The sequence below is a fragment of the Papilio polytes genome, unplaced genomic scaffold, assembly GCF_000836215.1.
Source record: "Papilio polytes unplaced genomic scaffold, Ppol_1.0 DF821289.1, whole genome shotgun sequence".
In the NCBI taxonomy this organism is placed as follows: domain Eukaryota; kingdom Metazoa; phylum Arthropoda; class Insecta; order Lepidoptera; family Papilionidae; genus Papilio; species Papilio polytes.
In genome coordinates this window covers 6,426,324-6,451,386 of record NW_013527915.1, presented here as the reverse complement: position 1 = coordinate 6,451,386, position 25,063 = coordinate 6,426,324, and the positions used below count along the sequence as shown (strand labels likewise).

General features: G+C 34.9%; 4 protein-coding genes across 7 annotated transcripts; 2 read left to right on the top strand and 2 right to left on the bottom strand.

The window, feature by feature from the left end:
* The first annotated feature begins 2,645 nt into the window (after nt 1-2,645).
* On the top strand, nt 2,646-8,218 carry LOC106109234 (tyrosine decarboxylase). 2 transcript variants are annotated; one of them, XM_013290645.1, is made up of 10 exons: nt 2,646-2,960; nt 4,672-4,723; nt 4,906-4,976; nt 5,274-5,510; nt 6,110-6,649; nt 6,760-6,949; nt 7,220-7,284; nt 7,525-7,745; nt 7,818-7,898; nt 8,054-8,218. In XM_013290645.1, exons 1-10 carry the CDS (start codon nt 2,646-2,648, stop codon nt 8,166-8,168), a joined length of 1,887 nt encoding a protein of 628 aa, XP_013146099.1. In that variant the 3' UTR covers nt 8,169-8,218. The 2 variants fall into 2 exon arrangements, with proteins under 2 accessions (XP_013146099.1, XP_013146100.1); XM_013290646.1 differs by lacking the exon at nt 2,646-2,960 and adding an exon at nt 4,484-4,567.
* Nucleotides 8,219-8,468: 250 nt separating this feature from the next.
* LOC106109201 (methylosome protein 50-like) lies at nt 8,469-10,595 on the bottom strand. Its single transcript, XM_013290611.1, has 7 exons — nt 10,390-10,595; nt 10,237-10,355; nt 9,935-10,104; nt 9,633-9,806; nt 9,056-9,218; nt 8,803-8,974; nt 8,469-8,727 (listed from the first exon to the last, which is right to left on the bottom strand). The coding sequence occupies exons 2-7, from the start codon at nt 10,346-10,348 to the stop codon at nt 8,502-8,504; spliced, it is 1,017 nt and encodes a 338-aa protein (XP_013146065.1). The 5' UTR covers nt 10,349-10,355; nt 10,390-10,595; the 3' UTR covers nt 8,469-8,501.
* Nucleotides 10,596-10,894: 299 nt separating this feature from the next.
* Nucleotides 10,895-15,455, top strand: LOC106109357 (probable cytosolic iron-sulfur protein assembly protein Ciao1). 3 transcript variants are annotated; one of them, XM_013290828.1, is made up of 6 exons: nt 10,895-11,076; nt 13,163-13,293; nt 13,492-13,623; nt 13,979-14,155; nt 14,399-14,595; nt 14,796-15,455. In XM_013290828.1, exons 2-6 carry the CDS (start codon nt 13,166-13,168, stop codon nt 14,978-14,980), a joined length of 819 nt encoding a protein of 272 aa, XP_013146282.1. In that variant the 5' UTR covers nt 10,895-11,076; nt 13,163-13,165; the 3' UTR covers nt 14,981-15,455. The 3 variants fall into 3 exon arrangements, with proteins under 3 accessions (XP_013146282.1, XP_013146281.1, XP_013146280.1); XM_013290827.1 differs by having other exon boundaries at nt 13,078-13,293; XM_013290826.1 differs by lacking the exons at nt 13,163-13,293; nt 13,492-13,623; nt 13,979-14,155; nt 14,399-14,595; nt 14,796-15,455 and adding exons at nt 11,611-11,887; nt 11,961-12,148; nt 12,226-13,007.
* Nucleotides 15,027-24,566, bottom strand: LOC106109355 (MATH and LRR domain-containing protein PFE0570w-like). Its single transcript, XM_013290825.1, has 5 exons — nt 24,399-24,566; nt 19,043-19,201; nt 17,117-18,452; nt 16,388-17,033; nt 15,027-16,230 (listed from the first exon to the last, which is right to left on the bottom strand). The coding sequence occupies exons 1-5, from the start codon at nt 24,453-24,455 to the stop codon at nt 15,393-15,395; spliced, it is 3,036 nt and encodes a 1,011-aa protein (XP_013146279.1). The 5' UTR covers nt 24,456-24,566; the 3' UTR covers nt 15,027-15,392.
* Nucleotides 24,567-25,063: the final 497 nt, after the last annotated feature.

The following is a 25,063-nucleotide window of genomic DNA, read 5'->3' as shown; positions in this document are numbered from 1 at the left end:
AACGGCTGAACGAATCTCAATAAAATTTGGCATAGACATAAATGATAGTCTGGGAGAACACATAGGCTACTCACTTTTGTTTTTTTTTTGGCCACCTGGACGGAGTCGCGGGCGAAAGCTAGTAGAATAAAAACTAAAACCCAATTTATTTATTTCCTGCTTCCTCATAATTCCCTAATTCGATAGTATTTCATGAGAAGAGTGCCTTATCGTGATGTTCGAATTCATAGCACTATAAAGTTTGACGGAAAATAATGTTAAAAATGCTCTATTGATGGAATGCTTTACAAATATTATACACTGAATTTTATAGTGTCCGAACATGTTTGTGAATGACATATAACGATTTGATAAAATCCTTTTTTACAAATAAGGCCTTTAACAAAAAATACGAGTGAAATTTATAATTAAACTAGCTTTCGCACGCCACTCCGTTCATCATCCACTTGCCCTTATCCCTTATGGAGGGTCGGCACAGTATGTGCTGCTCTTCCATACATCTCTATCAGCCGTCATATCTGAATCCACTCCTTTCTTAAGCATATTTTCCTTCACACAATCCATCCATACTTTCTTCGGTCTTCCTCTTCCTTTGTAGCCATCCACATTCAATCTCAACACTTTCTGGTTTATGTCCCCATCATTCGCCCGCCACTCCGTTCGCGAGGAATAAAAAAAAACAGTAGTGTAGTAGTAGTAGTCTATGTGCTCTTCTACGCTATTCTCTACATTTATACCAAATTTTATCGAAATCCGTTCAACCGTTTAGCTACAAACTCTAACACACTTCCATCCATCTAAACTTTCGCAAATAAAACGGTTGAACGGATTTAGATAAAATTTGGTATAAATGTATGAATTATGAAGTGTAATAGTTAAATATATTTACTACTTTTTAATGTATTCCTTTTCATACAACTACAATGGAAAGAGAAAATTTTACGATAAAGTATTGCGCTTATTTTATTTCAATACTTTATTATTTATAAATAAATAAATAATTCCGTAGGCTTTTGTAGGTTAAGCAATGCAAAGGTGCCTTACACCCGGGCGGCACTTAACCATTTGGCCTATAATGAAAAATTCTAAAGTTAACTCAAAGGATAAGCTTTTTCAGATGAATATTCAAAGAGGCGTACTCCTGACCATTTGAGTGCGTCGAGCGTTTTACCGTCTATATTACTTTATTGAAATCTTCTATGAATTACAAATTATTTAAATTCTGTTACACTTTTTAATGTCGGATTTTATTACAATGCCCACTGACATTGATCTAAAACGGAAGACCTTAAATATTAACTCTATGTACACGAAGTCTAGGCTTACAATACGGTAAATTGTAAGTAAATAGAAATTATCTATCTGTAGATATAATAAAATTGGTGTGTCTGTTTATAATATCAAAAGAAATGTTCCAGATTTCGGAAAGATGTGTATTACGTTGATAACGAAAATCGCATTTAAAATTTTTATGCCTGTCCGTCCGTCTGTCCTACGGGTAATCTCTGACACTTATACTGAGCTGACATAGATGAGGTTTGATTGTAGGCTTATTCTTTATCTTAATATTGCATGGACAAAGTCGCGGGCAACAGCTAGTTAGATATATATGTGGTTATGTTTATACACTGACAAAGGCAAACAATTACGAAATACAAAATGGTAACTTTCAATTCTATTATTGATAACAATCTAATGATAATGTTCTACAAACTGAATGATATAAATTGTAATAGTAGTCACCTTAATAAAACTAACTACTCGTATATATAAAAAGATCTGAATTTACAGTTTAGTATTAAAAGGCAGTTTACAATCACGATGTACAAATTTGGAATTGTATTGTTATTAGAAAATAGTCGTACATAATGTGTATAATTATTATCTTAATATTAATAAAATTGATCGATAATAATAATTACTTAAGACTAACGTTATAAGGTTGTATTTACTATTTTTACATGACTAAAATTACTATAATTCTTTACTCAAGTCTAAGCGTTGGTCCTTTTGAGACCCAAAAGCTTGTCTGTCTTCCAACTCAGTAACTTAATAGTCTTGACTTAAGTTCCTGAGGGATGCCTCGAGCTAAGTTAAACTGTGACTGACGCATTAGACCTTTTTAATTACCAAAATTATAAATCAATAAATTCTTGTTAAGTTTCTCCCCATTTTTGTGTAAGAAGGAAACCGTTTAGCTGACAAGGAGTGAATGAAGTGGCAAAGGGCCGATAAACTGCGGATATATTGCGAGTGACGAAGGACGCGGAAGCGGAGGCGGATAACTTTCTTGTAAATTTCTATTGTTAATTTAGAAACTTCAAATCGAATAAAGAATCTAGCAAAAAATCTGACATTTTTTATATATAAATTAATTAATCTTATTTTTTAAAGTTAAGTATAATCGCTAAGTTTACGCTTGTACTTAACCCCATAGCTAAGCGCGGGCTAACATACTCTTAGCGCCCTGCCCGCCTCGCCCCCACGCCGCCGCCCCGCGCAACCTCTCGACCAACGGATTGTTGGCCGGCCGTCGAGTCTGTCGGAGGTCGTCAAGCCGACACCACTGCCTCAACTGCCTTTACCCTTGCACAATTATTATAAAAAAGTTTTCATTTCAAAGTTTTTAAAACAATAAATCCGCTATGGACACTGAAGAGTTCAGAGTACGCGGGAAGGAAATGGTGGATTATATTTGTACTTACATGACGACGATTAGATCGCGGCGCGTGACTCCGTCTGTGGAGCCAGGGTACCTGCGGGCCGCGCTGCCGCCTTCGGCACCAGAATACCCTGAGAGCTGGGACGACGTGATGTGCGATGTGGAGAACAAGATCATGCCGGGCCTGACGCACTGGCAGCATCCTCGCTTCCATGCCTACTTCCCTTCAGGCAACGGCTATCCATCCATTCTTGGAGATATGCTGTCCGCTGGTATAGCCTGCATTGGTTTCTCTTGGGTAAGAATTACATTTTATAGTAAGAATCCAAACTCCACACAATTTTTTAATGTTACATTTTTTTAATATAGTTTTAAGAATGTAAAGAAACTTAATACTTAAAAGGAATTTTTTGATGTAAAATTCCTGTACTCATCCAAGAGAACAGTTTCCATTACAAAGCTTTGCTGATTGGAACGTGATTAATCACGTACTTTTGTGACTTTTTCCTGTACAACACTAAATAAAAGTTCGATTTTAAATTCTTTACAAGACAAGTAGGGATGTAAAAACGAATAACACAGAAATAAGGAAGCGAAGTAAAAATAACGACTGTTTTAATAAAACTCATATTCGTCTAAGTCTTCTACTATTAGTCAGTTAGTTTAGTCAGATTAGTAAGCGAACTAGATAAAATAGTTATATTTTTTTAACACAGGCAGAAATTTAATGTCTATCTAGAATCTAATCTAATCTAGCTAGAATACATTATGCGATTGTTCTATTTAAAAACTTTTTGAATCATAACGTAAAATGCACTGAATGGTATTTGAAAAGTTAAAGGCGAATCTCCAATTAGTCGTCAACCACTTCAGTGAGATTTCGTGCGCATTTAACCTGAAAAATCCATGATGACGAGTCATGGAGCACGCGTTTACACTGATGAAAAACTTTTAACAAAAAATCATTAACATCACTTTCATTCTCTTTTGACAATTTGAATTTCGAATTATTTCCAATTTCATAGTAAAAAAAAAGTAGTTATTTCAATGAATGTTACAGTTATTTTAGAACAATCTAGAAACAAAACTTTATTGAACCCAAACGCAAAAGATGAATATTTACAAAATTCGGACCTCAAACTCTATCGATGTATGCTTATTTCGATAGCTTTTCCACTAAACTATCACAGTGACAAAAGTATTATTACACTTAAATAATGCAATAGTTATCATACTAATATTACAAATGTGAAAGTTTAGATGGATTGATGGATTTAGAGTTTGTAGCCTAAGCGACTGAACGGATTTCGATGAAATTTGGCATAGATGTAGAGGATAGTCTTGAAGAATACATAGCCTATTCACTTATATTTTTTTTAATTACACGCAGACGGAGTCGAGGGCGAAATCTAGAAAGACATAATTATTCGAATAGCCTTTATATGAACACTTACATAGGTCAGTGAAAACTGTAGACTCTAAGTTAGAAAACTGCGAAATTATAAAGAGACTACGTAACCTGAATATCCATGTTCCATTTTAATTATTAAACGACTGCCACCTGAAATCGATGTTCAAAGCTATTAATAGTATTCTACAATTAGAAACAGTTACTTATTGATGGCAATTTGAATTTTTTAAATAAATATGTAATTGCAAAATGATACACTTGAATTTAACCTTTTTGTATGTTTCATAAAAATCCGAATGCGTTGAATTACAGCCCTTTAAACTCGTTGCACATTTCCGGTATCTTTAGTTAAGTTGCCGTAAAATAACCTAAGCACTCTTATTTTCGGTCGCCGCACAACAGTGAAACTGATTCATCATCGTAATAGCAAATCTAAAATAAACTAACTAATTGTTGGGTACACGTTACAGTAATGGAAGAATTCGCACATACGAGTAACTAGTGACAATTTCAATTAACAATAGTTACTTGTGAACTGCCAATCACATGTCATCACCAATGTTTTAATGGTTATAAATAATCTTTTCAACCTTTACAGGCAGCAGCACCTGCAAATACGGAGTTAGAAATCATTATGCTAGACTGGATGGGTGAGCATTAATAATGTTGCTATTTAGGTAAACACCGTTTATACCACCGCGAGTTTATGGAAATGAACATGCAGGGCAATTCGGTGGCATTTAACGTCTTAAAAATATAATTTAATAGTATAAGATGCAATAAGATTAATAGGATAATAAATGTAATATTACAGGTAAATTTTCATTTTCAGGTAAAGCGATTGGCTTACCTCCAGCATTCCTAGCTTTGGAAGAGGGTAGCAAAGGAGGCGGTGTTATTGAAGTGAGTTATCAATCTACTACGGTTTTAAATCTGTACTCCAATAATAAAAGTACTAGTTTTTATGTTAGTCTGAATAACTATCGCTGTATATCTTTACGTAATGTAAGAAACACATTGCATCTATAGTTAGTTCTGTCATTTACCATGTTCAATTGAAGATTTTGCGGACGAAAGGGTGACCTCCATTACGCACATGTTGCTGGAATTTCCAGCTTCGTCCAACAAGAATGGCGATGAATTTTATTTTATTTAAAAAAAGTTCAGGTTAAGGATGATATGTTTTTATAACCTTCGTAGGGTTCAGCAAGCGAATGTGTACTTGTCTGCATGCTCGCTGCAAGGGCTAACGGCATCAAACGCCTGAAACATCAGTTTCCTACCGTGGATGAAGGTCTTTTGCTGTCAAAATTGATCGCATACTGCTCCAAAGAGGCGCATTCTTGCGTTGAGAAGGCGGCCATGATAAGCTTTGTTAAGATGCGCATCTTGGAACCAGATGAAAATGGCGCACTAAGAGGTGAAACCTTGAAACAAGTAAGTTAGTCAATTAGACCTAACATGATTGTAAAAATAAATCTATTTGATTGATGAGGTAAGTGTCTCTAGTTATATTTCATGCAGTAAATCAGGGTCACGTTTGATCGCAATCTTAACTTTTATTAGGAAAGCACGAACATTTTAATAAAAGCAGGAGTGGTATGTTATAAAGATTCTATGGCGCGGTGAAGATAATCGAGAGATAATTGAAAAGGCGGGCGGCGTCGGGCGGCGACGGGCGGCGGCGTGATGTTCCGCAGGCACCGCTGCCAGCCGTTTAATGACTCGGCCGCGGATTCCGGAAATACGTGGCGCGCCGGCAGACACGGCCGCATTGTGAACAACTTTCTATGACGCAAATATACTGAAATTCACCATTCTTCCCTTTTAGAAATGAAGATCGCTTTAATTAAAACGATCTCTACTCAATTGAGTGTCATTCTGATCCGACGCATGCTAATGACAGCGAAATATTTGTGCGAATACTGATTATTTACAAGTAGTTACTATGTGCACTATGAGCTTAGAAAATGATAGTATACTTTAATACATATCTAAAATTAATGAAACTTTTGTTAATTCTCATTTAATTTCAGGCTATGGAAGAAGACGAGGAGGCTGGCCTAGTTCCGTTCTTTGTGGGAACCACGTTGGGAACAACCTCGTCATGTTCGTTCGACGTTCTAACTGAAATAGGTCCCGTTGTGAGGAAGTTCCCGTCCGTGTGGTTGCACGTAGACGCCGCATACGCCGGCAGCGCCTTCCTCTGTCCCGAGCACAAATATCATCTAGCCGGTGTAGAATACGCAGATTCCTTTAACACCAACCCTAATAAACTGATGCTTACGAACTTCGACAGTTCTCTCCTGTGGGTTACCAATAGATATCTCCTGACGTCGGCACTAGTTGTCGACCCTTTGTACCTCCAGCACTGCTACGACCACACTGCTATCGACTACCGACACTGGGGCGTGCCACTGAGCCGACGCTTTCGATCGCTCAAGCTTTGGTTCATGCTGAGGAGCTACGGCATCACCGGCTTGCAGAAGTATGTACGCCGTCACTGCGAACTGGCCAAGTACTTTGAACAACTCGTGAAGAAGGATGAGAGATTCCAAGTCTGCAACCAAGTAAAGGTAAAAATAAAATGATTTCAGTTCAAAATGATAACCTTTTTTTTAAGAACATACTAATTTACACTTAATCGTCGTTTCGTTCTCTTTATTGATTCTTTGATTTATTGTAGCTGGGTCTGGTCTGCTTCCGTCTGGTGGGAGGTCCAGAGGAGTCGGGCGAGCAGGTGGACGAGCTGAACAAGAAGCTGCTAACCAACATCAACGCCTCGGGCAAGATCCATATGGTACCCGCGTCCGTGCGCGATCGCTTCGTTATCCGCTTCTGTGTCGTATACCAGCACGCGACTCGGGAAGACATCGGTAAACTGTTGATCTTTAACGTATAAGTGTGATGAACGTTAAGACCTTTGTTTCCTTTACTTCAATCTCAAGTTTTTAGTTTAGCAGACCCAGAAATACCCGCTGTAGAACCAATTTAAATTAAATTTCTATTAAAACATATAACAAGATAGGGTTAATTAAGAAAAACAAAATTAGTTTTCAATGTTGTTACTTCAATATTCAATTGCCACGAAACAGTTACTGAAATAATATTTCACTTTGGTTTCACTTTATACCTTTTACTTACAGAAATTGCTTGGGATATCATAACAGAATTCGCTACCGAGCTACTGGAGGGTCCGGACAAGGAACGAGTAAGTTTTGATAAATTACATCGAGGGATAACGAAAAACATTTTTTTTTTATTTTCATTAAACTACCAATAACATTTCGTTTAAGAAACCTAAATATTTTTAATGTAGCCATTGATTTTAAAGTTTTTTTTTTTCAAAACATGGCGATATGTATATTTTTCGAAATTTGTAGTAAATTGTGATTTTTGCTCAATACATCATAGGACTACAGTTGATCTCTTACGTATACATGTATTCAAGGACTTAAATGAAGAAAGAGCTCGCCGCCACCGCGCGGCTCTGGCCCACAAGCGCTCGTTCTTCGTCCGCATGGTCAGCGACCCCAAGATCTACAACCCGGCAATCAACAAGACGCCACCGCCCGTGCCCACCACGCCCGGCTCCCCACCTGCCGCCGCTGCCGCTGCCCCCGCATCTCCCGATACGCCCTCGGACGCCGGCGGTGTGCTGCCTACCACACCGTACGTAATGTAATATAAAAGTACCTTGCAATTGTTAGAAGGAATAACCCCAATGGATGCTTCTCTTTTTAGGAAACAATCTTCTTGGATCAGCTGGCCTTTGGCGTTCTTCTTCCAAAGTGTCGATAACGACAACAACGATTTGCCGTTGAGGTACGTATTAGGAAATAAATACCATCTTCCATCAAACGAATAAGATGATTTTACCGTTATTTTATAAATAATGGCTAAAAGGTTATTTTATGCATATTTATACATTTTTAACTTCTTTTAACCCTTTTATAAACTAATTATATCTTCTTTCTAAGGTTTCGCCATTTAGATACAATGGTACGTCTGAAGAGCCCCGGGCAGCCGGGCCGGCGCGGCTCCTCGCCCAGCCCCTCCCCCGAGCGCCGCGCCCCCTCCCCCGCCGGACATTGACTACTGCAACGCCTATCACAATAACTACTTATCTATTCTATAATAATAAATGATTTCTTCAGCATTTAAACACATAAGCTTTTAATTGCTTCATCCTTTCTATTTGTACTTTCCAGACAACTTTTTCACTAAGGATTTGTCTTCGAATTTATATGGACACAAAAAAAAACCGTGAATTTCCACTGTCAATAGATTTTAATATCAAGAAAGTTAAGAAAAAATGTAATTATTTTACTTTATTGGTTTGCAACTGCCAAGTCGAGTTGACTTTATAAAAAACTTTTGAAATAAAACTTCTTGTTAAACTTATTGCATTTATTGGAAAAATATACACTAAGAATCTTCTTTTATACGTTTTTCATTAACATTGTGCTTACATAGTTCACCATCCCATCCTACAGAATACAAAACATCTTCATCCCTTACATCCCATGACAAGCCTCTTACAAATCCATTATGCAACTTTCCGTTCTTATATGTCATATTAATTTTGCTATTTGATGTAATTTCATACACTGTCACTGTTTTATTGTCACAACATACAGCCACTTTATTTGAACTGAAAAAAAAAGAATACAATCTTAATCTGTAAGCATACGAAAACATGATTTACAACTTTTTTTATTAGTCATACCCTGATTTAACAGCTAATTGATGTACAGCAGCTGGAAATTCAGATAATTTGGTTCCTTCTCCTGGCTTTCTGATATCTACTAGGCTCAATACACCCACATCATCTCCATATACCAAACGATTTTCATCCAACCATTGTAGACAGCGAATACCGCAGTTGTTCTTGACAATGTCTATTTACAAAATATTAGCTATGAATGAAAATCCAGATAAAAAATTGAATAAACCAGTGATTACATAAAAAGTTAACTTACCACAAACAGGTTGAAATATATTTTCATCCCACAGACTAATAAACTGATCCAATGAACCAGTTGCAAAGGTGTGTGATTTAGGTCTGACAGAGACATTGCTTACAGCCATTGTGTGAGCCGAGTCATAATTTCTTACACAAACCAAATCACATATATCCCAAACCTGTAATATAATACAATAATTAGAACATTTTCCACTGCCCATAGACATCCACAATTGCAGATGCGTTGCCTACCCTTATCCGACAGAGGAGGAGACGCACATAAAGAGGATATTACCCCTTCCTATGCATCTCCTCCACCGTCAAATCCACTTCCCATTCCCATCCTCTCCTTATAAGAAAAGGTTGGTAAAGAGAAAGGGACTTTAATTAGGCCTCTGGCACCACACTCATCAAACGAAACACAAAATTGCTTCTATTTCACGCCTGTTGTCTGTTTGGTTGTGGTATTACACCGGGCGTGCAGGCCCATTCGTGCTAAGATGTTAAAGCGGGCACTTACACTGTTAATTTCTAAGTTTAACTTTATACTGTGTATATTTGTAGGGCTGTTTGAAGTTAGGAAGCATGTTTACCTTCACATTACCATCTGCACCAGCAGTAACATATTTCTTTCCAGATTCCAAACAATCAACGCAGAGTATCACATCATCATGTTCAGCTACTGACAGCTCCTCAGTCCATTGCTTCCATGCATCATCACTGGTAGTCCATATACTTACAGCACCACTGTCCTCACAAAGTAATACCTGGAAAAATAGTTGTGGGCCATTCTTACAAGAATTGTTTTAAAACTTTCACTGTCATTACATTTTTTTTATTAAAGTAAACACACAAAGATTTTTTATCCACAATTTAAACAATAAACAAACATTACCTTGTTAGAATTCTCAACAAAACACCCATCTGCTGTCCCACTTGTTAGGCTTATGTTCTTTTTTTCAGTTTTATCAAATTTCTTATCTTTACCCTCACACTGAATTATGTTGACACCGCCATTCCAATAACGTCCGGTTAATTCTGAACATCCAATTAATATTGTTCCGTCTAAAAGAAATAAAAGTGATTTAAAAAATCTTTGAATCTTCATCTCATTTATGTTTTATTTAGGTTTGGTAATTATCTTCCAATGTTGAAAAGTTCAATTATTCAAAATAAAGGTTTATGAAATGTGCTCACCTGGATGAAGTCGAATATAATCCAAATAGGATAATGTACTAGTGCCAGTTGTATCTGATCTGTAAACTTCAGCATTAAGATGCGGTGGGACAATTGTTTGATTGTTTTCCATTTTTATTACTAGTAAACACTCAAAACCGCACTCCTCTACTAGGAATGTTTAAACTTTAAAAATTATAATAACCTCTTAATTTCTAAACTTAAAACTTATCTATTTACTAAATTGACAACTTAGATGGTAGAAGTTTACGAAAATTAAATCAATAATTCATTTAATAATTTCATTTTTAGAATTACTTAACTTCCTGCAAGTTTGGTTAATTTCATTTGAATATTTTATTGGACTGGCTTGGCAGGTTGACAGATGACAGTTAACTTTGACTTTTTCTTTTTGACCGACTTCCCAAAAGAAGGAGGTATTCAATTCGACGGTATGTTTTTTTTTTCAATACCGATCTGAAATACGTGGCCAAGGTAATGGTAAGATAATGTTTGTTTCTTCTTTCAACGTAAGCAATAAATAAACAATGAGATTTTCCAAAAAAATTAATGCCTAGTATTTTTTTTCTATAAATAGATGAATAATTTATTTACAATTATTATAAATATATTTTCTGTTTCGGTTCACACATTGATTACAAATGACTTGTCAACTGACTGACATTGACAGTTGACAAGCTTGAATTTATAACTCTCAATTTTACATTTTAATTAGATTTATTAATTATTAATATTTAACTTCAGTTGTATTAGAGTACTCATTATAAAATTGGATACAAGTTACCATTGTTATACATTTAAGGTAAAAGATTTGAACAACTATAAGGATCTGGTACTAAGGTTAGAAACATTTTTTTTGTAACTCATGATAAGATTTTAGCCATTTGTTACTTTTAATTTCTTTTTTCTTTTAGTCACGCACTTATTGATAGTTTCATTATTGTGTAATTTCGGTTGTTATGTTAATTTTTCACACCACCCACATATTGATAAAAATCTAATACTTTATATTGTTACGTTTGTGTTAAATAGTGCACAAGTATTTCATTTAAATAATGTTTTATACAGTGAAATTAAATTTATATTAAAGTATAATTTCTCGTAAAAAGATGTAATTATTGTAAAGCTATGATGCTTAATAAGTTCTCATTGTGAGTCTTTATGTATGACATGAAATGTAAATACCAAATGTATCCTTTACTGTTCATACACTTATGGTAGTGGTTTACAATATCAATACATGAGTAGTAGAAAACATGTCAATTGTTTTTACACCAATGTATGGTTCTTATATTCCTCTAAATGTATGGAACTTTTTTAACATGAGAAATGAAGAAAGAGACCAAATGAAAAATAAAATATCATTATGTTCAGGCAAAAATGGGTAGATTAGAACTACTGCAGACCTTAACTGGCCACAAAGGTATTGTTTGGAATGTGTCATGGCATCCCCAAGGAAAAGTTTTTGCTTCTTGTGGAGAAGATAAAATTATAAAATTATGGAGTAAAGAAGGACAGGACTGGACCATGAAGACTGTTCTTGTTGATGGACACCAGCGCACCATTAGAGAAGTGGCATGGTCTCCATGTGGAAATTTTCTGGCCTCAGCAAGCTTTGATGCCACAACAGCTATTTGGGACAAGAAAAGTGGTGTGTATTTGAATTGAAATATATGGGAAGCACTGTAAATAATTGATTGTTACAAAAGATTTTATGTTAATAGGTCAGTTTGAATGCAATGCCACATTAGAGGGACATGAGAATGAAGTAAAAAGTGTGGCATGGTCGCCATCAGGTCAGCTATTGGCAACTTGCGGTCGTGACAAGTCAGTGTGGGTTTGGGAAGTAGCTGGAGATGATGAATATGAATGTGAGGCTGTTCTCAATGCTCACAATCAAGATGTGAAAAAAGTTTGTAGTATATTTTATTCATACATTAATTGATTACTATCTTAAGCAAAGATAAAATGTTTTTATTGTTATTGTAGGTGGCTTGGCACCCTTCCCTTGATATTCTGGCATCAGCATCATATGATAACACAGTAAAAATGTATAAAGAGGATAGCTTAGACAATGACTGGTCCTGTGTAGCTACATTACAATCACATGAATCAACTGTTTGGAGTCTTGCATTTGACAAAACTGGAGAAAGACTTGCCACTTGCAGTGATGATAGAACAGTTAAGATTTGGAAAGAATATAAACCTGGTAACCCGGAAGGTGTGATTGTGGATGATAAAGAATCAGTTTGGAAATGTGTTTGCACTTTATCTGGATATCACACAAGATGTGTTTATGACATTGCATGGTGCCCAAAATCAGGCCTATTAGCAACAGCATGTGGTGATGATATTATAAGAATCTTCAAGGAGGCAGATGATTCAGATCCGAATGCTCCTACGTTTGAACTGGTATCCACACAGTTGAATGCACATTCTCAAGATGTAAACTGTGTTACATGGAACCCAATGGGGAATGAAGAATTACTGTCTTGCAGTGATGATGGAGAGATAAAAATATGGAAATATTCTGAATAACATACATTTGTAATATAGCAAATAAATTACGTAGTTTATATATTTTATGTAATATTATAAATAATATTAATTATGCTATACAAAAGTGTTTGTGATCAAAGAAAAACTGTATCAAAGTTAAGATATAAGTGTTATAAATATTTTGTATTGGAACAATAACTGTTTTCATCCATAAATCAATGCTGGTGGTAGACATAATAAACTTGTAAAAAATGTACAATATTATTTACATTATACTTGTATGTATAAAAAATATTTTTTTATTGTAGAAATAAGTAGGTTTGAATTGTCTTATCTTTTCAGTGTACTAATGTTTCTTTCAATAAGATACTATAATATATTAAGAACAAGTGGAATTAAAAGATTTTTTTCTTTTGCTGTAAACCAGAAAATGTCTAACTCTGAAGGTAATGGGATTACATTGGCAGAAGTTATAAATACACTAGAAGATTTTGCTCCTAAAGCATTGTCTGAGAGTTGGGATAACACTGGACTGCTTGTGCAACCATACACTGAACGGTATGTATTTATTAATTTACATTAATCCTTATCGAGACAAGATTGCTTTTCATCTAAAAAAATTACAATTAGCTTCTTTGAACTATTAAAAACATCTAAACATCAAATAGTGATCTGAGCGGGTCTGCTTGCCAATTGTCGCGAGTACAAAGGCAGTTTGTCTCAAAGTTTATTTGTTTATAATTATTTCTGTTGCAGGCTTATCACTAAAATTCTAATGACCAACGATTTGACAGAGAATGTGGCGCAAGAAGCTCACAATCATGGCTGTGAAATGATTATTTCATACCACCCACCAATATTTGCTCCTTTAAAATCTGTTAATCAAAGGTATATAGTTTTTTAATATGGTACAATTCATCTGATTTTTTAAGCTTCCTACTGATAGTTTTAAGTATTTCGGTAATTAGGTAAAGAAGTCAGTTTTTTATAAGTCAAATAATCCTATCTCATAAATGATTATTCTATTTGTACTAATATTGTAAAGAGGAAAGATTTGTATTTTTGTGTATAAATAACTCAAAACTACTGCGCAATTTAAAACATTCTTTCACCATTAAAAATATATGTCTTCAGTTAGCAACATAGGCTGTATTTTTCAATTCAATTAAATTTCACGCGGACGAAGTCGCGAGCAACTGCTAGTATATAAAATTATAAAAGGAATAATTTTCTAAATTTTCAGTTCATGGAAGGAGCGCATTGTTTCTTTTCTATTGGAGAATCGCATATCGTTGTATTCGCCTCACACGAGTTGGGACAGCACTCAGGGCGGCGTCAACGACTGGCTGGCGTCTGCTTTCCCTTACTATGAAGCTACACCCATTGTACCTGGTGTTGATCCTAATACAGGAGCCGGGAGGTAACTTAATATGATAGTTTTATTAATTTACAGAAATATTTTTCCCTAAAAATATATTTAAAAAAATACTTATTGCGTTCTCTTTTACCATGCTTAGGTGGGGAGAGATTTATTTTATTTATTTATGGATTTACAGCTAACTTACAAAAAATAAAACAAACAAAAAATTTAAGACCAATTACAAGTCACCAGTGTTGCCATTTCGTTTTTATATTTGTAAGCGTTTTGTTTTTTCTTTTACAGGTTTGTCAGATTAAATTCAAACATTCCTTTAACCGATGCTGTGGGCAGAGTAAAGAAAGTGACAGGGTTAAAATATGTACGTTTAGCTCTGGGTTGTGGTAAATCTATGAATGATACCATACAAACTGTGGCACTTTGTGCGGGCTCCGGAGGGTCGGTGCTAAAGAATGTCTCGAACGCAGATCTTTTTCTAACAGGTTAGTGTATACACATTTACTCGCATTATTCGAATATTGTAATAAAATGCGTTTTTTAATGTCAATACTGTAAAATTTCGCTTTTCATTTGCCATACTCATCCAAATCTCTTTTTGCGAGTCTAACCATAAATACAGCTATTTTTAAAAAAAATCAAATTATGGAACATTTTTGTAATACGCAATTTTCTATATTTTTAGGAGAAATGCTCCATCATGATGTGTTAGATGCCACCCAGAGAGGTATATCTGTCATACTAACCAACCATTCGGATTCTGAGAGAGGATTTTTACGTGGATTTTCGATAAAATTGCATAATAAATTAAATAATCGAATTCAAGTTTTAGTCAGCGAATGTGATAAAGATCCTTTGACGACAGTTTGAATGTTATGGTAAAAAGTTATTTAATTAATAAATAAAACAAAATGTAGTAATTTAAAATGTGTTTTATATTACTGTTAATATAAGGTTAGAGTTTAGCATTATTAGAGGAAATACAAAATCGTTATTATTAGAAAAAATCACCGTGAGATCATTGTTACACTTCGTTCCCCATAAAACAGCAACAAACAAACCGACTTTCATAAATCACTTTGTGATTTAACTTTCCAGCAATTCTTTCACGATTAAATTAAGTAGACTAGTATTCTATTATAAAAGTTGGCAAGGTCTATGAACATTTTTTGATTTTCTGTCCTTAACCATAAATCCGTTTTCCTTCTGATCAGGAATCTTTTCTGAAATATTTTCATGTTATATATGTTTACGTTATAAATGAGTATCATGTGCATACGAGTTACTTACGTAGGGCTATTTTATTTATTTGTTTAATTCTAACATTATGTTCTATAGTAGCATTTTCTTTATTCTCTTTAGCAGAACGGTTTTTAATTTCAGAACCATGTTTTGGTCTTACTTTTCTTACAGATGACACAGTTCCTTCTTTGTCATCGTAATTTATGACATACTCACTTCTTCTAGATTTTTTCATCTCATAATTGTCGGGTATTTTGTTCTTTGATGGTTTTGATTTTTGTGAAATGCTGGTTAAATTATTATTAATAGTGGGATGTATAATATGTTTCATATCATAATTTTCTTTAAACTCTTTAGCAGCATCCGCTTTTAGTTTGTCTTCTTTTTTCAAGGAGTTGTTATCAAGTACAGGTTTTACGTGACGATGCAGTGATCGTATCCGATGGTCCTTCTGACCAGATGTTAAATCTTTATCACGCGTTTTATTGTTTCTATCGTAAATAATTTCCTCGTTTCTATTCCTTCTCCCACTATGAGGTAGTTCAGGAGTAACGAGTTTTTCTGTTCTTTGAACTCTAGTTTTACGCGTTGGTGAACTTTCGTTTATATTGCTTTTGTTCTTTAGCGAATCTGATCTTGTAACGTTTTTCTTTCTTTCTTCATCGTGATTAGTATTTCTAGCTTTTATACGTTCCATGGTGTTATTTTTTTCATTTAGATTTGATTGCGGTTTTGTGCGATATTGCTGATTTACATCTTTTTTATCATTTGAATTGTGTCTTTCTTTTGGCCTTAGATTGACGTACAATGACGAACTATCTTTAGAAACTGTTTCTTCTGCTATATCATGTTCCTTCTTAAATTCGTTCCTCTTCGCACTGCAATTTAAAAATGTAATTTATTAATGGAAATATCGTTAAAAGGGCAGTAGTTATTTACAACATAAGTTTTACAGTGTTTATTAATATCGATAAATATAAATATAACGAGATGAATGTTATAAATCTTTACTATTTGCAATACTGTTAGACTTACCGCAAGGTAGGAGAATTTCTTGAACTACTCTTTTGTGGGTTATGTTCTTTATGGCGCAACCTGTTAGCCTTCGGTGGCTCAGATATACTACGGCTTGAAGAGCTGGTCGTCTCTTGTCTCCTCAATCTGGACCTTCTTAAAGTCGTCGGAACATCGTCGTTATCTTGCTCTTCTATTGAATTCAAATTCCTTGTTTTTATTTCTATTTCCGTGTCATATTTGTTACGTCCCCGAGGAGCGGGAACAGGCGTATAATTTGTTTTATACAATATATTTTGGTATTCGGGCGCCTCGTCTGATTCCATATCGCTGCTGCAAACACTGTTAGAAATTTTTCGAACTAATCTGACTGATTCAAATATCTCCTCTTGCTCATTGTTTTTGTCGTATAATTTATTTTCATGGCGTTCATGCGATTTTGAATCGCATTCCCGATCTTTTGCAATGCCAAAATACATTAGATCGCTTTCTCTCAGCTGGCGCGTATTCGAAACTCCTAGTGTTGGCGATTTTTGAATCATTTGTAATTTTCTTTTAACAGAGTTAGTTGAAAATTTTTCATCCTTTTCATTACTTAATTGCAATGGTTTGTTAGTTTCCATTACTGGCTTTGTAGTGTTCCTAAAACTGCCTTGTCTGAAGGTACCTGAAAGTTAACATTTCAAATGTATCAATATTTATAAAAAATACCATTAAATCAATTATTTTAGTAAATTATTATTTTTTTACCTTCATTGGTGGTCCTATAAGATCTATGAAGAAAAGCAGTTGAGCCAGAACTAGTTGAATAGTTAGGCTTAGTTTCGTTACTGTATATTTTGTCTGCCTGAAGTTGGGCATTAACAAGAGTAACACCAGATATGCCATTGTTATCATCTACACTGCTGTTTTTAATCACATTATTAACATTATCATCGTCCCCAAGTGACATGTTCTCTCCTAAGAGATATGGCTTGGGTTTCGGAATTTTATTTTTGAGAATACTTTTTGTAGCTGCTGTATTCTCATCGGAGTCACCAACATCGTTAGTGCTGTAACTAGAAAAATATTCACTTTTACCACTTCCGTGGAAGTCAGTCTTTTCGCCGAACAAAGTGACAGACTTCTCGAATCTATCGCTAATAGGAACAAAGGCACTCCTCCGTCGTCTAAAATCGTTTGTAGGGGGTGGTTTTTCATCTGTGGCAATTATATTAACGGTTCCTGTATCTGCCGCAAAATGTAATTCAGTTTTACAAAATTCTACCTTTTTGGATTTACGATCATTTTCGTCAACGTTTTGTGATTTCCTGTACTCGTAACCATTTCCTGTTTCGATTGCTACTGGAAGTGTGATGCATACTTTTCCTGAAGACTGCAGTGTTATATTATTGTCACTAAGCCGGTCCGGTGTCACGCTATGCTCTTTGACAGGCTTCATGACGTGACTTGCTCTGTTCTTATACAGCCAATCTTTAAATGTTTCATCCTGTGGTTCAGACTTTCTGTCCTTCTTATATTGGCGTGCAGTGTCTACATCGTTCACGATTTCAGAAGACTTACAAATGCCACTGTCGGTAGAAGATTCAATTGCAAATCGGTCTTTTCTATCTAAAATTATTTTATTTAATGGTGCTGTATCTTCAAAACTATAACTCTTTCGTCTGTTATTCCAGTCGTCGCTGCCATTTAAGAGAGATTTGTATTTAAGGGTACTTAGTGTTACAGGTGCATCTAATAATGGTGATACTCGGTTATTTTTAGGATGGGTTGGCGTTATCCTGCCCTCATTGTGTTCGAATAAATGACTTTTAAAGGAATTTCTTCGATTTGTTCTGGAATCGAGGTCAATAATGCTGGCGTTGTCGGCCGATGAAGATTCTTCACTCGGCATTCGTATCGAACTCCTTCCGGCACCGCTGCGCCATTTTGACGGTTCTGATATATCTAAGTCATCGGGTTCGGTTACTTTATAATTCTGTTTCTCAACATCTGAATCTACCATCTCTAAAGGTATCGAAGATATCTCCAAAGGCTTTGACGGCAATGATGTTGGTTCGACGAAGTCATATCCAGAAGATATTACCTGGAATTAATAGGATAAAAATTATAAAAACATAAGTCAGAGTAAAACAATACTGTGAAAATTTGTTGGGAATCTATCAAGTAAAAATTAACTTCGACCTAGAAGAGTACCTCTTTTGTAATTCTTATTAAAAATTGATTACCGAAATACTGTAATGTACAACATGACCTACTATATCAGTTGTCATGTACTAAGTTGATACTTTGAAAGTTGCAGAAGCCCACGCACGAGTTCATTGCGATATCGTAATATGTCTGCGGATAGATGTGGTGTTCGTTACATAAATTGTTACAGTGCTTTACTGCCAATTGCAACTCAAGACTAATCATAACTATTAATATTATTTTAGAGTGTATTGAATACTTGTATGTTTAAATAAACATCAAAATGCATAGTCGACCCGCAGTATTCGAAGCAAGAATCGTGGTAAGTATGATCTTTGCTTAGATACTTTATGTATTTCAGAGAAATCACTATAGTTAAGGGTAAGAAATTTTAGGCTATTTCAATTCAAAAATTATACTGTGAAGTAGCTCAAATTTTCCAAGTTTTACAACAGATAAATGTGTCGATTTAAGAGTGATGTTTACCCTTCTGGAGGACTGTAGCATGTAAGAGGCGGCTGGCACCCCCGGGCCCGCGGTGGAGTGGTACGCGGCGCGGAGCACCCGCACTCGCGCACCCGGCGCGCTTGCGTGCAGCACCTCCATTGCACGCGCCACGCGCTTCGTCACACCGCCTTCAGTAACCTGTGCAAAATATTTAACAATTAAGACATATGGTCAACAAAATATAGAATACAATATACACTTACAATAGCAGAAAACACTCATTGCGTTTTCTTTTAATTTTATTAAGATTTGCGTTAAGTACTCAACACACGCAATTTCTTATTAAGACGTTTATAACATGCACTTTAAAATGTCCGTCATAAGCAAGTTTATATCTACATTAAAAAAAAAACATTAAAAGGTTTATAAGAAAGAGTATGTAAGTAAACATGCGTTGCTAGTTGCCACTGACGTAGTTTAATAGGAAGCGTGGAGCGGCTCGCTAAAACCTTGGCAGCCCACGCCTCTGATCGTCAAAATAACGTCATCTACTTTTTCCGATTCAAAAGTTTTTATATCAAACAACTCGAAATGGTTAAGACATTTAAATACAAAGAAGGATTACGTACGAATAACTCTACCGAAATATGTATTAGAAGCTTATAAAGGTAAAAACTTGTAAATATATTTGCAATCGTTATTTTAAATGCCAATGTCACAGATTGCACAAAGTTAAAGGTGGTCAGCTTTTGTTTTCTTTAAAGATTTTTGGAGTATTTTTTTATGATTTCACAAGTCTTATAATTTAGAGAGATTTTAAATGATCTTTGTCGTTTATCAGTACGAGATAGTATAGTACAATAGAAGTGCGGAAAAACTAATACGGACGTTGAATTTTATCTGTTTACTTTGGAAAGAAAAAATCTATTTCATCTTATATAGTTATGAAGAAATATATTTGGTATTTACTTAGTTACCATTTCATTTGGACTATGAAATAACACTTATCAAGTGGTTGTTTACCTAAATCATAAAAAAACATATTTTTTTTAGTTATTGGTTCGATAAATCACAAAAACATGCAAACACAGATTTGAAATGTCCTTCCATTGTAAATAATGTGCATTCACATTATTTACATGCTATAAGTTAATGATTAGTTAACTGCGTACTAATAAAAAACATGCAAATATTCCAAGTACGTTGAACTTTAATGCTTGTTTTGTCAGCAATGTGTTGCCACGGTATCGATCGTGGGAGTAAAGAAAATCTTCCTTCCTGCTTTTATGTGTCAAATTTGTTGTACCATTAATTTCTTGTAATTTACTAAATAAACCTTTTTAACTTTAGTCACGGTGTTGATTTAAGGATTTCCTTCCTTGAATTCATCAGAGTAGAAATTTACCGAGAAAATTGAGTCATTATTTGGATCCGAGATCAAATGAAGCCTAAAGGTTAGTCAAAGTGGCATTTTCTATTCTGCCTCATATTTGCCTTTGTTTTAATGGTCAACAATATAAACTAAGCTTATCTGAATCGTATTGAAATGACAACGGTTGAAGGTCGTATGAATAAATTGCAAATGATTAATTAAAAATGACTAAATACAAAAGACGTATGTTAAATAAAGAAGACATAGTTAAGATACAATTTTATGTTGGGTTTTTAACAAAGAAAACGGGGTTTCACAGAAAACGAAAAAAACATTATTTCTTAATGATAAAAAGCAACAAGTTTTTCACCGACATTTCCAAGTGAATCGATAACGAAGCAAGCGCACGCATACGGTATCTTAAGTATTGATGACCTCACTTGTATAACTGTTCGCAAGCCTCTCATAATATGTTCAGTGTCGATAACAAGCCTTTACTTGAGTAGGCGGCGTAGAGCCTTTCAAGCACCAAATAATCATTTTGAAGATGTCAAGTCATGGAAATTAATATCTAATTCCTGTAACCAATTCCTCATACTATAAGAATAGATAACAAAAAAAATCTTTACAAGTTGTAATTTAAGAGTGTTTGAAGTACGTCAAAAATGTCCCTAAGTAAGGACACACCTTCACAATTGTCAATCCTAAGTTACGCGTTCTCGTTGCGACCTTCGTTAAGATAAACAGGTATACATATTTATTGTTGCGAGTGACGTGATCTCCGGCGCGGCACGGAGTGGCGCGGCGCGGGGGCGAAATGAAATGGCACCTCAAGATTGCGATCTTTCCAATGAACGACAAGTTTCGCTTAACGTAGGTGTGTGGTATAATTAAATGTACAATCATACCTGGATAACCGTGTCTTACACACCATGTCATATTACATTTTGTGTATATTTGCCATTCTTTATGAAAGTTATGTAAAGATGAATCAAAACACACGAATGTTATTGTTTAAAATGTTTAGACTTCATCCGATCTTATTAGACAATATATCTATTGTAATAATACTGTGACTGTTATTAGATTAAGGTCAAGTATTCGAAGGATGATCTGACGTCAGCGGCTAGACTAGATATACCGGCGACCACGACCCGCGCTTGATGCCAACCGCTAATATAACGTAACGGTTATCGTGTTACAATTTAGTGTTAATTTAACATCGCAAATTAACCTGTCAGTCTTCGCTCTGATAAAGATTTATAAAATGAAAATACAAAGAACGATGCGATTATGTTCGGTCAACGACTCTTGCACCATCGACAATTACGATACAAAACTAATTCTGTATGACGTGGTTGTGGGAAAACACCGGCCACATACAAATCATCAGATCAACAAACTACTTCGAAACGATGACGATTAATTATGCTAATGATTATTAACAATATTCGTTAATACCCATATGAATCATCGAGACCTCTTATTCTTCAATAAAAAAATACAATTTTCATTCTTGCCATTTTTTGATGGATATATTAAATAATGACTGGATGTAATTTACAACAGTAGCGCCTGGCGCAGCCTCGTCGCGACCTCAGTGCAGGATATCCGGCGGTTTTCGAACCACGAACATCGACAAAGCAAACACAATATACGTAATCGTTCTGTTTAAAAATAAATTTTGAAGGTTTCAACATTGATTTTAAAAAATCTATAATACTTTTGATTGAAATTAACAAAAATGTTTTAATCAAGTAGATAGTTCGTTTTCTAAACTCCTTCAGAATTGCGAAGGAATTAAGAATTAAACAGTCTTAATAAACTCCTCTGACGTTAGTGACATTAACATTGTGGTCCTCTAAAACATTTAATTTTTATTTGACAAAAAAAAACATACAGACGAATTGAGTACCTCCTTCTTTTGGGAAGTCGGTCAAAAATATAACTGTATGCGTTATACAAGTTATTGAAATAAACAGCATGAAAAACATAAATTGTAATAATATTAGTTGTTAACCTAAATTTCCACACTAATAATACAATAAGCTATTTTGAAATTGACAATAAAAATAATTTTATAGCATTATAAGAATATTAGTGTCAATAGAACAAAAGACATCAACGCAACACGGACTGATGTAACTTGACTATAACTTAACTATAATGAGACGATCGCGGTTCCTTAAGTATCTTAGATATTATGTCTGTTTATGTTGTGTTATTTGTCTTTCATTTGATTAGCTGGTAAAGTCATTGCTAATAACGGCAAGCAAAGCATTTTTACAAATACGACAAAACTTGTTTAGAATAAAACACGTCATTACATTTTAGAAACCAAAACAATAGGATCACCCTGTTTTATTATTTTTACCAAATAAAATAAAATCTTAATCGTAGTTATTACTTTCGCTTTGTTTTCCTTTCATTTTATTTACTCTACATGATGACAAAAAATCTTTAATTATTTGTTTCCGTTTCCTACAAATTAGCACATAATGAATAATCGTTACAAGGAGACCGTAGCTTCCTCACGTGCGAAGCCACTTTCACTGTTCGATAATCGACTGTCAGCGCAGAAATCACCATTGTCTCGCACGATAATACCTGTTTCACACGAGGGCAGAACCGAATACAGAGCTAGTGTTTGAACACAGAGTAATATTCTGCTTTGGTGTATGCTTACAAACAATAATAGTACATCAGCATTGTCTGCTGCTACTTTGCTCTCGCAGTTCTCCCCTCGTGTGAAACATAATACTTCGACGTTCAAAAGTATTGCTTCACGATACGCAATATGTCGATACGGTATTATGTATTAACACTATAATAATGCGTTTTTTATAATTAATGCTTGAAAGTTACATTCTGACGCTTAAAATTTATCTAATATTAATCTTAAGTATTATATTAACATATAGATTAATTATTGTATAACATGTAGAGCAGGCATGCATTATACAATCGTTAATCTATATGTAAATATTTTAAATAAGGTGTCATTTTTGTTTACTATTCAGTATTGAGACATTTCCCTTTCTAAATCCTCTGTATTTATTTGTGCATAAAATAAGCGTGACATTTTATTGACATTACATTTATTCATTATCATATTTATAATTCGGTAATAAATACCGTTTAATGATGTAAGACGATCTAATTTCTTGCTATAAAAATTATACATATGATAAAAAAGTTGAAAAATATGAAATATCTTCTGAATTCTTCTTAATATTATCAGCTTGACAAGATAATATTTTGGACGTCACTTAATATTTAAAAAAACAGCTGCGAACATTTACTAATTTCCTCTTTGCAAAGGAAATAATTTTAATGAAAACTGACGTTAACTTACTTTTGTACACAAGAATGTTTATGTATGTCGAATAATGCTGTTAAAAGAGTTTCAGCTGTCTGTTTTTATTCCATGACCTTTATGCCAAACAATAAATTCAGCAAACTACTTATTATTAAATTAAATAAAAGCGCACCAACTACTCGTAGTTTGCAGATGTCTAATCATTGCTTGGTTAAAGTTTTTATGTTAAATAAAAAAGAGCAATAACACTGAAAACTGGTTCGGACGGGTTAGGAAAAAAGTTGCCTCCAGCATTGAACTTTAAGACGTGGTTGCGAATGATTCACTTTAGGTTATACCAAGTATAAAAGTTGCGGGTCTCTGCCGGCAATACCTCGGCTTCGAGTTTTTTAAAACCGTATAAGGACACGACCGCCTTATACTTTTGGCAGTGGCCGCTTGTAAATCTAAAATGCCGTAATTCATGTCACTTGCACAGTTATAAATCTGTTCCGAGAGATAATAAAACAACAGACACTCTAAATCCAATCTTGACAGCACTTAAGCCTACGCTTGACATTTTAGAAACAATATCTTAATTATACAAAACGATAAATCACACACAACTCCTAAATGATAGATTTGCGATTGGTATTGTTTACTCGCTTTAGTTTCTCAAGTGTCGTGAATGAAAGGGGTGTCCAATCTGCAATGGACGAACTTACCTTTCCATATTCGGCCGTTCCAGCCCACTCCCGCCGCCACTGACCCGCGACTTCCATGACTGTGTTCGTATCTCGATCGCTGCAGCTACACTCGGGATGCTTGCTCGCACTCACTGGCGCTCACGTCCGCTCTACGCGCCCGCACGAAGCTCACTGTCAGCACTCCGCCGCAGAGCAGCCTTCGCCTACGAAATGTATTTAAATATCGATGTTGCCTTCCGTTGGCAAAAAACCATAGTACCCACTAGATGTCAACGCCCACCACAGATTTTAAGCTTCAACCCAGACACGGGTCGTGGCCCACGCGCTGCGCTTGTACTTGCAACGAAGGACCAATTACCTTGCATTTGGGATAACTTTCTAATGTTGTCATAGTTTATTATAGCACAAAAAAGATTCTCATTCAATCGCAAGTAATTATTAACATTTAGTTTTATTATTATTTTACAATGTAGTTTTAACACGTATTTTCTAAGTTTTAGATCATGACCACAATGACATGCGTAACCGTAACGAGGTTCAATCTTTAATGTTGTTAGCTATGACTCAGCGGTTAAATGACCTGCTGTTAAGTCCCGTGATCTAATTCAAAAATAAAGGTTTGTCATCTATAAGTTGGGTTGTAGTTATCTAATTTTTTAAATTGAGGTTTGATTGTAATGTTG